The following is a 16,118-nucleotide window of genomic DNA, read 5'->3' as shown; positions in this document are numbered from 1 at the left end:
TTACATCAACAAAATGATTTTTCTGACTAGAGAGAATACATGTACATTGAAGAAATTAAAAAGAAGAAATTAATATCCTTTGTCATTCGACCTAGAGATGATCACTGTTTTGCTTCTTGTCCTTTCGGTCATTTGGGTGCATATAAAATACATTTATCGCAAACATTTAATGTAATTACCCGCATTTCTGTAGGAGACTCAGTCCCATCAGATAAATTCGTCAAACTTGAATCTGCTCGCCAGTCTTGACATTTAAGTGGTTTTTTGCGTGTTTGCTATTAAAATTTTACATTGGACGTACCGGTTGCCACAACTTCCTATGTCACAGTTATGATCATTGCCTTCCTTGCCTTACAGTAAGTTCCTAGAGGGATGATCCTGGGGTCAAAACTTATGCAAAATTTTATGCCTTTTAATGTATATTTTCAAAATGCTCTCCATAAAGGTTGTGTCGACTCACATTTTCAGCAGAAGGGTATGAAGCTGTCTGTCCTGCCGTGAACAAATACTGTGCCTTTTCAGGTGGCTGGTCTCTTTTTCCTTTTTTCATCTTGCCAGTGTGATGGGTGAAATGCTTCTTACAGTATGAGTTTCAGCATGACGCTAATTTTATGGGGAAAAAAATTTCTATCATTTTGTGATCTAAAATAGTATTAATAACAAGGGAAATGAAGGTATTTTAGAAGTGACCCCTGACATTTTCAGGGATTAGCACAATTTTTTTGAGATCACGTTTTTTGACAACTTTTAAATTTCTTCCTCGTGCATTGTTCATTTAGATTTTCTAATGCTTTAAAAGTCTATTTGGAAAGTTTACTTTTAATGGAAAGTTTGATCCAAGTTTTCAAAATCAGTGGGTTTTCCCCCCTCATTATATAGATTTTATTACTATAGAATCTTATAGAGTATTACCTTGTAAATTTTAACCTGCTACACATGTGTGGTTATATTTGTTTTGTATTCCTAATAGTTTGTATTCCTGATTTTTCTTTTTTTTTTTTTAATTTGCTCTGTCAGAGGTTTTTCTGTAGGTCTTTCCAGTGAATTAAATGTTATATCTGTTCTTTAGCCACAATCTTTCTGCTTTCTGATTATTCCATCAATTTAGGAGGTGTGTTTTCTGATCACTTTTTAACACCTTTGAAATTAGGATGCACCTTTCTGTTGATGGCAACAAGGTGCTGAGGCATCATTTAACTGGCAGCAGTTTTTCTTAGCGATACTTAAAATAATGGTGCATCTTATAATAGATGGCAGCCTAAACTGATGAAATATGGAATTTTTCTTATTTTTCTATAATTTATTTCACCTGCTTTCCTTATTTTATTTCTGTTAAATACTTTGCTTAATTATTGGTTCATTTGTATATATTATTCTTTTCACTTATTATGGGAACTAGGTAAGGCTATACATTGTCCTCTAATTGCAGCTTTTGTTGTACCCTGTGTGTTGTATCCTCAGTGATACTCCTTAAATGTTGTAATCATAGTTCAATTTATTATTCTTTTATTCATTTATTACTTAAGGTAATATTTTTTTTAATTTTCAAGGGCTTGAGTTTTTTCCCAAGTAACTTTATTGAGATATAATTCACATGCAGCCCACTTAAAGTATACAGTTCAGTGGATTTTAGTGTATTGCAGAGATGTGCAACCATCAGCGCAATTTTAGAACAGTTTTATAATCCCCAAGAGAAACCCCATATCCATCATTACTCATTCCCTTTTGCTTCTAGCTACCACTCCCCAGCCCCTTACTCCCAGCTGTGGGCAACCACTAATCTATTTTCTGTCTCCATAGATTTGCTTTTTCTGGACATTTCATATATGTTGAGTCACATAGTGTGAGGTGTGGCATGACTGGCTTTTTTCCTTTAGCATCATGTTTTGGAGGTTCACTTGTTACAGAGCATGAACAGTACTTCATTCCTTCTTACTGCCAAGTAATATCCCAGCATGTGGACACACCACATGTTATTTATCTGTTCGTCATCTGATGGACATTTGCGTTATTTCCCTTTTTTGGCTATTATAAGTAACATTGCTAGGAATGGCTTGGTTTTTTTTTTTTTTTTTAAAGATTTATTTATTTATTCATACAAGATCCGGTGTATAGGCCAGATTCGCAGAGGTTGAGAGGATTCACCAGAGACAGAGTGGGGAACAGAACAGGTAGACTGACGAAATATACTGCCGAGGGGAGCAGCAGGCGAGACAGAAGAGGTCTGCCATGCCATGTGGGATCGTCACCGACCGTCTGGGATTGAACCAGTGCTGCAGAGGCTGCGGACAGCCTCACAGCGCTGCGCTTAACTGCCTGCGCCACCAGGGGAGGCCCTTGGGTTTTATTTTTTAAGATTAATTTATTTATACAAGAACCGGGGTACAGGCCAGATGTGCAGGAGGGTGAGAGGATTCACCAGAGACAGAGTGGGGAACAGAACAGGCAGACTGACTGAAATACACTGCTGAGGGGAGCAGCGGGTGTGACAGGAGAGGTCTGCTGCCACATGTGGATATCTCCCTGGCCGGCCGGGATTGAGCCTGCGCTGCAGAGGCTGTGGACAGCTTCACAGTGCTGCGCTCAACCGCCTGCGCCACCAGGGAGGCCCTGGCTTGGGTTTTTAAAAACATATTTTTCTCTCTAAATATTTTTACACTCATTTATACTATGTGATACATATATACACTTTCTAGTTTTCTGAAAATATTTGAGGTTTGTCTGTGGCATAATATAACATCAGTTTTTGCAAATGTTCACGGGTGCTGAAACCAAGGTGAACCTCTCAGATTACTCTTCTAATTACATTATAGTATTCAAACTATTAATTTGTTGTAATTTGGTCTGTAAGGACAGAAATATATGTCAGAGTCCCCTTGCATTTTTAGTGGTTTCCGCCTTACATTAGGTAGTGTATAAAGGGTTATAACACCTGTAGGTTCATTGTGAAGTAGGTTCATCCCACAAAATGATCTTGATGTTCTTTGTTGTTTGCTGTTACTTCTTTGTCTGATATTCTGTGAAATCTGTTTCATTTTTCATTCACACTGATTTTATGTCTTTGACTACACTTTGAATTGTAATATTTCAAGTCCTTTTGTTTTAGGCATCATCCTTGTAAACAGAATTTGTTGGACCCCAAAACATCTAGTCTTTTATTCAGGGAGTCTGATTCTTTCACATGTGGTCTTATGTCCTGTTACTGAATTGAATACCATTTTGTGCGTTGTTTTTTTCCTGCTTTATCATGTCCTTGTTCTCTTCTTATTGCTTGTGGTAAGCTGCAGTGTCTGCGTGCTTGGGGATCCCCATCTCAGATCCACAGGTGGAAGGCGTGTTGATACGCACAACCCCTGAGCCCATCCCCACGTTGCAAAGGCTGAACAATTAAGGGGTGAGGGATGGTATTAGGGTGAGGCTAGCTGAGCGCAGTCCACGGGTCCGCCTTGCCTCGGTGCTCCGGGATCTGTGCCTCTTCTCGCCCATAAGCATGATCACGAGCGACAGCTGTGCTGTCGTTGGCTTCCGGTGGCGATGGCCAGTAGGTCTTGGTCAAAGGCAAACTGGACCAAAACCACTTCCCTCTTCTGACCAAGCCTGTTACCCAGATGTGTGCCCTTAGGCTGTCGGCCAGTGGTTTCTTGCGTGTCGCCAGGGTGACTCTTCTTAGGAAGGTCCCGCCTACAGTGGATGCAAAGCCTTCTGTGGCCTGAATTTCTGACTATCCAGACTCTGGACTTCAGCACAGACACAGACCCCCTTCTCCTCCGCCACCTCCTCTCACCTGCCTTTTCCTAGCAGGGCCTCCTGAGGGCCTGTGCCTGGGTCTCCTGCTTCAGCCTCTGAGCGAGCCCAGCTGAGCCAGCGCCTGTCCCTGCACCTCCAGGGACTCCCCTCCCCTAGAGCCCGCAGGACTGCGTTTCTCATACTGGCATCAGAATGGCTCCTGACACTCACAAGTCAAAGGAGAAAACGGGGTGACTGGCCCCCCTTTACCGTGGGGGTGTTGTGTTCATTAAAGAGAAGGAAGCAGAATCCCAGGCTGAGGCTCAGTGGGCCCATCCCCCATGGCAGCCAAGGCCCCGCCTGCCTGATCTTGCGCACAGACCTTGCCCAAGTCCATTTGCAGCTTCAGTGCTGGATTCCTCTTGAAAACCCAACCTGTCAGGGGACGGATTTGTTTATCTAAGCGGAATAGTTACATAATTCCTGGAAAGTACGATATAGGAAAAAATGTCCGAAACCATTTCTTTCCCCTGGCAAAGTCCCCACCATGGGTCTTTCCCGGGGAGGGCCTGTCAGGCAGCTTTGTGAGTTCCAGCGCTCCAAGCCCGGAACCTTGCTTCAGCAGTCACTGGCCTCTGATAGCAATGAAGGGTTTTATTTTTGTGATGATTCTTTTAAACCTCTGTGGAGGGTACTGGCTTCTGGGCCTGCTCACACGCGTGCCTCTTGCTCCATGTGGGATGCCCCCACACTGGGCCAGCGGTTGCCTCACCACATGGGTGTCTCCCTGCTTCCTCTGTGCAGCTCCTAGGAGCTGGCTGGCTGCACCCAGAGTCTCCCCTGACACAATTTAAAAAAACACTAAGGGAAAAACTGACTACCTTTTAAAAATAGGACTCTTTCTATCAAAAAGCTTCTTCCCTATTACCTCAGAGTGTGAAAACAGATTCAGTTATTTGCAGTTTAATTTTTTTTTTTTTTATGGCAACTTCTGGTAAACCCCCAGTTCAGATGGAAATAACAAAAGTAGGCAAAGAGCCATGAAGAACGGCCACACTGTTTGTTTCTAAATAGCTTTATTGGCTTAGAGGATATTTGATTTTTCACTACCTGTAAGTCCTTCTAGGGAATAGTTTAGTAAAATTAGGAATATAATGGATTTTAGAAAAGGTTTAGAACAGATTCTAAAAGAAACTGTAGACATTGTGGAAAACTCTGATCTCCAAGGAACAAAATGAGGCATTCTGACATTTCTGACTAGTAAGAGAACATGAAGACATTCCTGGAAAAATCTACCCAGACCTCCCATGTGTAAAGTCAGTTTCTGTAGACTACTCCTTCAAGCAAGCAAACCCTTCCATTTTAAAATGGAAGTAAGACTTTATTGTCAAATATGATCTCTGAAGTTAAAAATCAAAGTAAGTTGTTTCTGAGTATAAAATAAATAGAGCTAAACTCTTAGGTGTCTAGGACTTAAGAAAACAAGTGGTTATGGTCAAAAAGAGGTGTTTCTGCTGATGCCCCAAGTCCCCCAGAACAGCATGGGGAGAGAGAGGCTCATGCTCTGCTTGCTGCAGAGGGGGGCTATCCTCGTGGCTGGTCGCCAAGGATCAGAGGCCCTGTCCTCAGGCGATGGGCTGGCCAGACGCCATTTGAGTCTGGTAGAGCTCATGGCTCGTTCCTGATGACCAGCCTGGAGTACAAAGCTAAAGACAAGCTGAGCATCAGGAAGGAAAAGACTCAGGAGCAAATAAAGGGGAACCCAGCCCAACCTGGGGGACCGTGGAGGGCTTTCTGGAGGGAAGCCCTAAAGGATGACTACATGGGATGAAGAGGCGGGAGGTGAGCACTCTGGACAAAGACAGCAGCTTGGGTGGAAGCCCGACGTGGGGAAAACATGTTTGTTGGAGAACCTGGCCGGAGAGCAGGGAGTGAGGGGGAGTGTGTCACAAGACGCCGCTGGAGTGGAAGGGAGGACTGAGGTCACTCGCGGCCTGGACGCTGGGAGTGGGGAGCTCAGGTTCTGATGCTGAGAGCAGGAGGGAGCCCCGGCAAGTAAGCCAGGGCATGGCTGGCTTGGATTTGCATGAACACATCCCACCTCGCCCAAGGCACACGTGGCTTCAAGGAGGTCAAGCTGAGGAGGAAAGACCAGGGAGGGGCGAAGCGAAGGCTCTGGTGTGTCACTGTGTTCAGATGCTGCTAGAGGGGCGGGGGAGCCCTTCAAAACCGTGCCCCAAAGTCTTGGGAAGACCTAGCACAGCGGTGGGCGAGCTTGTCCCTCATTCCTGCTGGAGACAGGTACTTTGGCTTTGAGAATCCCATGGACATTGAACCATGGGCTCTCAAAGCAGAGACGAAGGGGCACACGCTCTTGTGATCTGCCTCCAGGAGGCGGGCGCTTGAACTGGCAGCGGTGCCAGAGCACCTGCTTCTCAGCATGGGCCTCGGTGGCTGTTGCCGCTACGACCCCGCCACCCTGGGACCAAACAGTCAGGGTTACTGCTGTTCCCAGCTTCACCAGATCCAGGGTGGTCTTGTCCTTCAGTGCCCAGCTGAAAAAAATTCCACTCTCCATGCAGGAAATCCAACCTTTTTTTTTTTTTTTTAAAAAAAAAGAGGATTTATTTTTTATTTATACAAGAGCTGGGGTACAAGCCAGAGGCTCGGGAGGGTGAGAGGATTCACCAGAGACAGAGTGGGGAGCAGAACAGGCAGAAGGACCAAAGGCACTGCTGAGGGGAGCAGCGGGCAAGACAGGAGAGGTCCGCTGCGCCATGTGGGAGTCTCCCTGGCCGGCCGGAAATCGAACTGGCACTGCACAGGCTGCGGACAGCCTCACAGCGCTGCACTCAGCCCGCTGCACCACTGGGGAGGCCCTCCAACCTTTTTTTTTTTTTTTTCCTACCCCACGTGTTTCCAGGAATCCCCCAGGAATACTCATTTGTTCCACAGATACATTCTGGTTGTTGAAAGCCTCAGCTGACTGCCTGGCCCCAAACCTCTGCTCCCCAGCCTCTCCCCCGCCCCCAGCCTTCCCCTGCCAGTCTCCCCAACTGGCCCTGCGAGCCGGGGAAGCACAGCAGAGGGTGGACGGAGGCTCCCAGCGCCATGCAGACTTTGGAGTGCCCGTCCAGAGCCAGTGGGCCGTACCCTGGCTGCTCTCTGACCTCTGGCCACACTGCCCTCCCTTCCGAGCCCAGGAGAGCCTTTGATCAAGTTCCCCTTCCCCAGATTGAGGCCTCTGCTCCTCTCTAGGGCCCAGCAGGCAGGCAGAAGCTGCCCTCTGACCCATCTCAAACATCTTCTCAATTAGCAAAAGAATTGAAAACAGTGCCATAGACCAGAGGAGGGAACCCTTTCGGCGCTCTGGCAGACTGGTCGGCTGTGCATTGTCTTAACCGCTCCGGAGGCTTTGCCTCTACTTTGCAGTCTCAGGATTTGTTATCTAAAAACTCACATTTTTTATGGGACTTCACAGCCTTGCTCAATTTTTATGCAAAGGCAGTGGGTGTTCTTAAACTCCCCGTTTTGTGAATGGAGGAAGACCACAGTCTGACGGACGTCCCTGGGGCTACTGGGAGTAACCCGGCCTCTCGTGCTCATGGCCTGGGTCCACCGGCCTTCTCCACACGCTCCCTGGCCTCCGTCTCGTGGAGAGAAGAGCAGGAGGAAAGCATGCTGGGGGACTTGTCTCCTGTGGGCCTCCCTGTCCCGAACTGAGCACCTCATCCACTGTCCCTTCTGGGCCGCGGGAAGGACCTGCTGGGCCAAGAAGTTGTGCGTGGCCCCATAGTGCAGAAGCCCATTTTGTGCAAGAGAACGTGTGTTTTCACAGTGGGAATCTGTGCCCACATCAGACTGCTCCTCTGCCACCTTGGTCTTGAGTTCTTGTTTGGCGCCCACAATGACAGTGGTGACGTGTGTGTGTCCCTTTTCACAGCACCGCACTGGGCGCTTTCCTCACGGTCTCTCAGGGGTGGAGGAAGGGGTGAGTTTCTGCATCCTCAGGACTCGCTCAGGATTGGCGGGATGTCCCCTGAGAGGGAGCGTGAGCACAGTGGCCCTGAGAATTGGGACGATCTCGAGTGGATGGCTCCTGAGGTGACCCCAGGACCCTTGTGCCTGTGGGCTCCCTTGCTCTTGAGCAGGAGCAGAGCACAGTGATTTGCTCTCAACAGATAGGACAGAGAAAGGGCGGTGCCTTCTGGGACTAGATTATAGAAGGTCGTGCCTTCCACGTCGGGACTTGCTCCCTCTTGGGTCGCCCATTGGTGGGACCGGGCCTGGCTGTCCTGTGGGGAGGCCCCCCGGCAAGGAATCGAGGCTGCCAGCGCCGTGTGAGTGAGTTTTGAAGCAGATTCTGCCTAAGTGGAGCCTCCGGATGAGACTGCAGCCCCGTCTTCAGAGGCACCCCCTGAGCCACACCCTGATTCCTGACCCACAGACACCACGGGCTGTTGAATGTCAACTATTGTCAGCTGGAGTTTAGGGCTGGTCTGTCCCACAGCAGCGCACCCCAGCCTTTGCTACGGCCTCACGTTGTTCCTTTGTTGCCCTGTGTTTGTTGGGACTAAATCAGCTGTAAAACCCAACACACAAGAGCAGCAAGGAGCGCTGGGTCCCTGTCAGAAGCTAATTTGAGGGGAGGAAATCCTACAGAACCAGGACAGGGGTAGTTCTCTGAGAGGCCAGGAATTCCTGCAGCTCTGAAGGAAGATAGGTGCCTGGGGACACGCTGACAGAGGCCTGAGAGGGCCCAGAAAGTCACCCACAGGGAGACAGACTGCAGCTCCCCAGTCAGGTGTGCGCTGGGCTTCCAGGTGTGGTGTGTCCCCACCTCCGGGGCCCAGGGCCTGCCCAGGCGTCCCGCACACCTGGGCGACTCATTCCTTCAAGACTCGAAACCACAAAAGTAACTGTCGTAAAACTCAGTCACGCTAAAGCGAAAGCTATAAAGTGAAAAGCGAAAATCCCCGCCTTCCTCTCCTGCTCCCCAGAGGCAGCCACTGTTAATGGCTGGTGGGTGGTCCTGGACCTCCACACGCGCGACACACACACACGCACATGTGTACGGGGTGGGGGGTGGATAATACCCTGCTTTTTCTCCAAAGTGGAAACATTTTGCTCGTTTTGTGCCTCCCTTTGGTTCCACTCCAGGGTCAAGTTGTTTGGTGGTGCACCTGTGAAGTTCCTTTCCTCTTTCTACCGCTCTGTGGCCCCCCAGACTCGCTGTGGTCAGTGGGGTTGGGGGTGCCTAGCTGCGTTCATTTCTCCATCCCACCCCCCACCCCCCAGTTGATAAATGCTGAGCATGCTGCCGCTGTTTCCCTCTGATGGTGTCGCCCGAGAGCGCTTCACCTGCCAGGGCAGCCAGCACAGCAGGTGGGCTTGGGGGGCGAAGGTATCTTGACTTCTGTGGGTCCCGCCAAGGGCCCCTTGACGGGGTGGCCGTCACCACCACTGTTTCCAGTGCTAGATGTTGCCAGCCACTTTTATTTGTAGTGAAGTTCTGTGCAAGATGGCATCTGGTCTTAGGACATGTTTCTCTACCACATGCTCTTGGCCGGGGAGCTGCTGCGTTTGCACCTGAAACACACGGGCCCTGGGCTCCAGGCCCCTGATCAGACAACAGGCCGTTAGGCTCCCACCCAGCCCATCGGTCACCCCTGTTCCTGCCTCTGGGCCCCAAAGCACCATCCTCACTCCCTCTCCTGTGTCCCCAGCACACCCTGGGCCGCCCTGATCGCTGTGCAGAGGCGGGGAGGAAGCTGACAGAAATCGGTGCCTGGGCACACTGGCTGGGGCTCGGTCAGCATTCCGGGCGCAGAGCAGGCTGCGTGCTGCTTCTAATTGTTTCCCTCTCTGGTGATGAGGGTGTGGGCCTCTGTCATCACGTGGCTCCTGAAGGGAATTCTAATTCCATTCCCCCTACAGGAACTACCGGTCTCTGCTCTGGCACCGCCCAGCTCCGCTCAGGCTCAGGACCAACGTGGTCTGTCCACCCTCGCCTCTTAGCGTGAGATCCTCAGCTTCAGGAGGGTTCAGAGGGTGATCAGCCCGAGAGGCCAGACTCACTGTGACCACTGACAGCAGGGGCGGGCCAGCCAGCAGCCCGCCCACCGGGAGACACTGCGTGTGGAAGCACTCGGAGCTGCTCTGCAGCTGACAGGGATTATCTGCGTCTGGGCTCCCATGTGTGGGCTGAGCTGGCCCAGGATGCCCGGGTCAGAGAGGCAGAGAGACTTGAGTGTCTCGGGGGAATTGGTACCACGGTCTTGGTTCAGGCCTGACTCTGGGAGCAGAGAGACGCCAGCCCCAGGCGTGAGGTGGGAGGACGGGAGTGAGCAAATGAGCCCTCAAGGCAGAGACGCTAGCCGGGTGACATGGCCGGGGCCCGGCCAGGTAGAACCTGTGCATGAGGTGGCAGCCAGACCAGCCACGAGTGGGAAGCTCCCAGTGCCGAAGGCGAGGGATTAGCCTAAGCTTGTCGGGGCTCTCTAGTCCCGCAGCGAAAGGGGAAAGGCAGGGCAAGCTGCTCAAGCCCTGGCAAAGGGTTGGAAGCTGCAGGGAACTGCGAAATCTCTTCCATCACTGCCGCCTCTTAGTGTCCCGTGCTCAGAGATAAAGGGAAGCTGACTCCCTGGCATCCTGGAACCTGCTCTGCGCAGCAGGCCTGCCGGCCACCTCACACACAGTCTGCAGGCAGGAAGGCTCCGTGCTGCCCAAGAGGCCAGATGTTCAGTGGTTCTGGGTGAGGGAGGACCCTCAGAGAGAGCCCATAGTGCTTCCATGTCATCCCTGGGGACAGTGATCTCATGCCGCAGAGGCAGGGACTCAGGAGCTGGACCCTGGGGTGCAAATGCTGAGCAGCCCAGGCTGTGCATCCTTAGACAAGCCAGGCCCATCTCTGAGCTGCAACTTCCGTTGAGTTGAAGGAGGGTCACTACAGAGCCCACCTCAGGGCTACCGTGAGAGTGACGAGGCCCGTGGGGGGCTACCACGGAGGGTACCTGGTATGAGTGTACCCTGCGCTGCCGGGGAGACCCAGCAGTGGGCACTTCGCTGCCTGCAGCCTCCACAGCGATGACCTGAAGCTCAGTGCGCCCAGGAAGGGCAGGAGGAGCCCGGACCAGCACAGCCAGCGGCCGTGGTCATGACACAGCCGGGCTTGAGGGGGCTGATGTACTTTCTGGGGTAGGGCCAGGGTCAGCAGGGGAGCAGGGGATGGAATCCCTCTAGCTAGCCAAACACAGTCCCCAAATATGGCAAAAGGTGGGACCAACAGCAGCTGGAGTCCAGTCTCGACACCTTTTGGGGAGCAGCCCTGCCCCAAGACTCATCTTCTGGGAACCTGGGAATGTCCCCCAGCATTCCCAGTGTGCTGAACTCTGATGTTTGGGAACCTGCTCCAAGGCCAGAGGTGATGAGAGATGGACACCAACCCGCGCTGGCCAGCAGGGTCCTCGGGCCAGGGGTCAGTGCCGGCAAGGGGAGGGGCCGGGTGGCTGTGCTGCGGTCACGCTGGGGTGGCCCGTGAGCTCAGGAGAGCAGATGGTGTACAGCAAGAAGCAGAAAGACAGAAAGAGTGGCGGGCGGGACGGCTGCCCTGCCTCTTGACGGCTCTCCAGACTCCCCAGATGGCTCCGGGTGCTCGGCCCGCGTGAGGCCCAGCTGCGGCCCTGTGCACGGGCTCCGGAGGTTCCTCGTGTCGTTATGTAACCAGCTCCTCTGTGCGCTGGATTCCATCAGGTGTAAGAAGAAACCAACTTTATTTTTCCTCCAGTGTCCCTTCCAGCCTGCTCTGTGGACTCGTTCTACCCCCCGCGGCCTTGCCACTGTGAGGCACCAGAGTCCAGCCCCCTCTGGCAGTCTCGCCTTTCCAGACAGTTCAGCGTCGTCATCAGAAGTCTGGGTTCCCAGATGTGGAGGCCTGGGTGGGGGAGGCAGGCGGGCAGCGCCTTCCCTGCCTTCCCAGCCCAGCTGCTCCCCCCTCTGCCTACTGGGGTTTGTGGCCCTTGGGGTTGAGATGGAACAGAGGAGGCCACTTCAGAGTCTCCCTTCCGGGTGCCTCTGACTCAACTCCCCAAAGGGTAGTGTTTCTCCAGTTGATGACTCGAGACTCTTTCCAGGGCTCCGGGCCCCTGTGCTGCCCTGCGCCCTGCAGCGCTTGCCCATCCTCCTTGCGGTGTCCTGGCTTTACACTTGACGTGAGCCCGACAGTAGTGCCTGTGCTTGGAACAGTCCCTTGAAGCCCCTCTCACATCACTTAGGGTAGGGGGGCTGCACCCTCCCTGTGGTCATGGTGGAGGGACATGTTTTTCCTGCATTTTGACAGTCTTGGGGGCGTCAGTGAGCTCATGCTGCAGCCCCTGCCCAATTTGGGGCCACCCCACTGCCAGGGTGCTCTTGCACTAACCCTAGATCGTGGGGCCCGTGTCATTTTGTCCTTAGCCTTCGGACCTTAGGTCAGACCGAGTCAGAGCAAGGGCCTGCTTAACACTTTGTTGCACTTAAATGTCCCCTGTTTGTTCAGCCCTGTTAGCTGGCTTTCTCAGCCCTCCATCACGAGTCTTCTCCAGACCATAAACTAGATGAGCTGGTCTGAGGGAGTCAGGACAGACCCCTCGAGCTGCCGGAGAGCGCCCTGGTTTGTGAGCACTGAAGTCTCCTGATGCCATGGGGCTCGGAATCCCGAGGTTTCTCTTTCAGTTCTGCTCAGTATTTGGGGGAGGGGCCTGCTCAATGCCGCCTCTTAGGGAGCACCACTGTCCTCTTGCCCCACTCCCCACGCGAGTTTTCCTTTCCTGTCACCTCCTACGCACCCCACTCCACTCCAGGGCTGTGGGGCGGGTGTCTATGGCCTGGGCCAAGGGGAGATATTCTCACCCCGTAGCGCCCGCATTCCACCACGACCCCTACAGCTGGCTTTGGAAGAGGGGGCTTGGGAGAAAGGCGTCAAGAACCCGCACTGTGCCGACCCTTGGCTCCTCCTGCGTCAGCTGCCGTGCATGCTGTGGGGCGCCTCTGCCGGCGGCCTGACGGAGCCCCGATTCCGCCTCCTCTGTGAAGAAGGCCCACCCCACCCTGGCAGCGCTGCTCTGAGGGTCACGCAGAGACGCCCCTGCGAGTCGGAGCTCGTGGTAGGGGTCAAGAAACATCGGCCCTCTTTACCCCCCCCCCCCCCCGCGGCTTTGCTGGGTCAGTGCACATGGCAGCACCGCTGCGGCACTAGAAAGAGGGGCCGCTGGGTCCTCAGGGCCTTGTGCCTTTCAAGTTTCTATATGCACGTGGTAAGACTGCTCCTGAAATACCCGCCGGCCGATACTCTCACCTTCCCCCCACCAATACCTCCCCACCCCCAGCCCCCCCATCCCCCCACGCGCTTTCCACCCCTCCTCGGTGTGCAGAGGCCCTGGTCACTGCCCCTGGCCTGGGGCCACCAATGGCCTAAGCTTGTGTCGCGCCCACTGGGTGCGACTGAGACACCGTTTCTTGACTGCTGGCTCTTTGTGTGGCTTCTGACGTGTCATCTCACGGCGTTTGTGTCTCCTCTTCATTGAAGGAACGTTGAGTGTAGCTTGAATATTCACCCTGCATTTACCATCTATGTTGCGATGTTTTTTTCTCACAATATTTGTGTTTTCGTCTTGGCTTTGTTTTATTGGAGGGTAGGTAGGTGGGGTTTTCTTTAGTAATATGTCGTTGCCTTTTACCTCACGGTTTGGGGGTTTCCACTTTGCCTCGTGGCCCCTCCCCCCCAGACTTGCTTGACAGGAAGGTGGTTTTGGCAGCAGGTGTGGGGGCTGGTTGCCCTGGCTCCTAGTCTGGGGGTCGCCTCTAGATAAGAGGACTTCCCGCGGCCTGGGCAGGGAGTCCTTGCTTTTGACCTGAGCAACTGAGTAGGAGGCGCCATCCAGTGAAATGGGATCAGACTCAGGGGATGTTTCAGGGTTGACTGTCTGCCGAGGGGCCTCCAGGGCAGCCAGGACCTGGCAGAGGTGAGGAGGATGAGCCACCCTGGGTGAGGGTTAGGCCCGACAGCGGAACTGCCCAGGATGTGGCGGAGACCACAGCCCAGTGTGTGTCCCTGGTGTGAGCCGCTTCCTGGTGTTGCTTCGAGAGGCCCTGGGGAAGGATGCCAGGGGGGCGTTTGGAAACAGTGTCGCACAGGGCAGAGGTGCCGTGTAGCACTCACGGCTTTTATTGCAGATTTGTGGCAATACAAGGATAATCTGGGAATATATTAAAAAAACAAACCTTCCCTTTTATATACACAAAACATGCTACATGGTACACTTGGTGAGGATGCTGAGGTAATAGGCGCACACCAGGCCTGGCCAGGACCAATGCCCACGTCTCGACGCCTGACCACACGCCCTGGGAGGGTCTTGCCTTCTTCACTGTCTCTGGCTCCCTGCTGGGCAGTGTGTGGTATTCCAGCAAGGCCCGAGGACCTCTGACAGCCGCCACCCTCTGTGCACTAGCTGAGGGACTCTGCACCCTGATTCTTGAGTTACTCCCCAGAAGGGGCCAGTTCTCATTTCTGTGGCACTGGGGCTCTGGGGGACCGTGGTTTGGGGAGGGCTGTGGACTCTGAGAACAACAGGGCCTTTGGTCTGTAGCCACTTGGGGGCCCTGACAACCAGTGATGTGTCTTCACTTGAGTGTCTCCTGGGCAAGGTAGGTTATTATCTCTGTGAAGGTTAAAATGACATGTTGGCTACAAGTGAGCAGGAATACACAACGGCGATACATTATCTGTGGCCAGCGGCCAGCTCTGGGGCCTGGCCGTCCCTTTCCTGACCAGAAAACTGGAGCCCTGACTGTCCCCTACTCAGAGGCTGAGGAATCTGAGGAAAGATGTAGAAAGATAACGTGAATGAAATGGTCAGGGGAAGCTGAGCAGGGAGCAGCAAGATGCCTGGAGCAGGGCCAGCGCTGGGGGCGCAGCAAGGGCTCACCCCCTGGCCGAGGGGTCATGGAGGCTGGAGTCCTGAGGTGGCGAGCAGTGGAGCAGTGTAGAGGGAGGCAAGACTGAAGTTTAATTAGGTGCCGAAAGGGGTTACTGAGCGAGGAAGCTGAGGACCCCCGCGAGAAAGCACTGTAACATTCCCGGAAGAACCCAGGGGGGTGGAGACCGTGGCTGCTCCCGTGAGCTGGAGCTGTGCAGGCGGGCCTGCTCTTGGAGGCGAGTGACACATGCTAATGAAATGTTTTTTCCTAAGAGAGAAATCGCGGTACCAGGGTGGTCGTGAGGCGTGGACATGGGGTGGGGGTGGGGGGGCGTGTGGTATGCCTGCAGGTGTCTGGGTCGCGCCTGCGGTGTGGCTCTGTGTGCACATGTGCGTGTGGCCACACGCGTGCACCAGGCAGGCTCATCCACATGTGCATTGTGTTTTTATTGTAGGGACTTCATTTGTTTAAGGAAAGACTTGTCTGTCGGTCTGTCCTGTCTGGATGGTGTGAAGAGAACTAGCGGGGACAGAGAATACTGTGTCCGCTCAGTTCCACCAGTGACTTGGGAAAACAGAATCCAGCCTCCCAGGCCTCCCAGCCCCTCGGCGGCCTGCGGGGCCAGCGTGGCCAGGAGCTCCTGGCGGGGCTGGAGGGGGCCGGAGGGGGCTGGGGAGCTGGCTTAGTGGAAGGTGTTGGGGTTGGGCCGGATCATCATCACCACTTTCTTGAGCGAGTAGGAGCCTCCCCGGAACTCAGCCCAGTAGACTCCATCCTGGTAGCGGCTCCGGTAGTGCCCACCGCGGTACCAGACCCCGTTGAGGTTGGAGTGGGCGCAGGCGTTGTACCACCAGCCTCCCTTCTGGTAGTGGGCGCAGTTTCCTGCAGGAGGGCAAGGCAGGACAGGGTCAGGGAGGAGGGGGTCTGGCTCGTGTCCCTCCTGTGCTCCCGGACCTCAGCAGAACCTTCTCTGGGGGGCAATTGGAGCTTGAGGGTGGATTGGGCTTTGGACCTGCTGAGACCTGCCTCGGGGTTGGGCCTTCTGACTAATGAGCCCTGTGACCTTGGGGAAGTGACTGAACTTCCCTGGGCCTCTGCGTTGTCACTGTAAAATGAAGATAAACAGAATGCCCAACCGCACCCCCCACCCCCGGAACTGAGGGGGTTGTGTGAGGGCACCCACTCGGGCCCCAAGTCCAGGACCTGGTGCCGAGGAGCAGGGGAGGACTTCACCCCACGTATCTGGTAGAAAGCGGAAATGGCCAGAGGTGGGCGGTGAGAGGCCAAGGAGTTTCTCTGAGGAATATTTAGGAGTGGAAAGTGTTGGGCCAGGGTCTTTATAGAATGACAAAGAAAGTGTTTAAGGGGAAGTGCTCCTCTATTCCTCCCTGGCCTGCTCTCTAGCTAAATATTTTTAAAACTTATTTCACAGAAGA

At 53.4% G+C, this 16,118-nt stretch overlaps 2 protein-coding genes across 6 annotated transcripts in view; one reads left to right on the top strand and one right to left on the bottom strand.

Moving 5' to 3' along the window:
* The window catches only part of RALGPS1 (Ral GEF with PH domain and SH3 binding motif 1), a 226,031-nt gene that overhangs the window by 102,017 nt on the left and 107,896 nt on the right, over nt 1-16,118 (top strand). The window lies entirely within an intron of this gene.
* ANGPTL2 (angiopoietin like 2) overlaps nt 13,207-16,118 on the bottom strand; it is a 32,572-nt gene continuing 29,660 nt past the window's right edge. For both annotated transcript variants that reach the window (XM_037493468.2, XM_037493469.2), the window contains exon 5: nt 13,207-15,564. In XM_037493468.2, the coding sequence (XP_037349365.1) occupies nt 15,365-15,564 (200 nt within the window). In that variant the 3' untranslated portion in view covers nt 13,207-15,364. The remainder of the gene's footprint in view (nt 15,565-16,118) is intronic.

Source organism: Talpa occidentalis, unplaced genomic scaffold (assembly GCF_014898055.3).
Source record: "Talpa occidentalis isolate TD23 unplaced genomic scaffold, MPIMG_talOcc4v2.1 talOcc4.7, whole genome shotgun sequence".
NCBI lineage: Eukaryota > Metazoa > Chordata > Mammalia > Eulipotyphla > Talpidae > Talpa > Talpa occidentalis.
The sequence above is the reverse complement of the archived record's forward strand: the minus strand, read 5'-3'. Positions and strand labels throughout refer to the sequence as shown.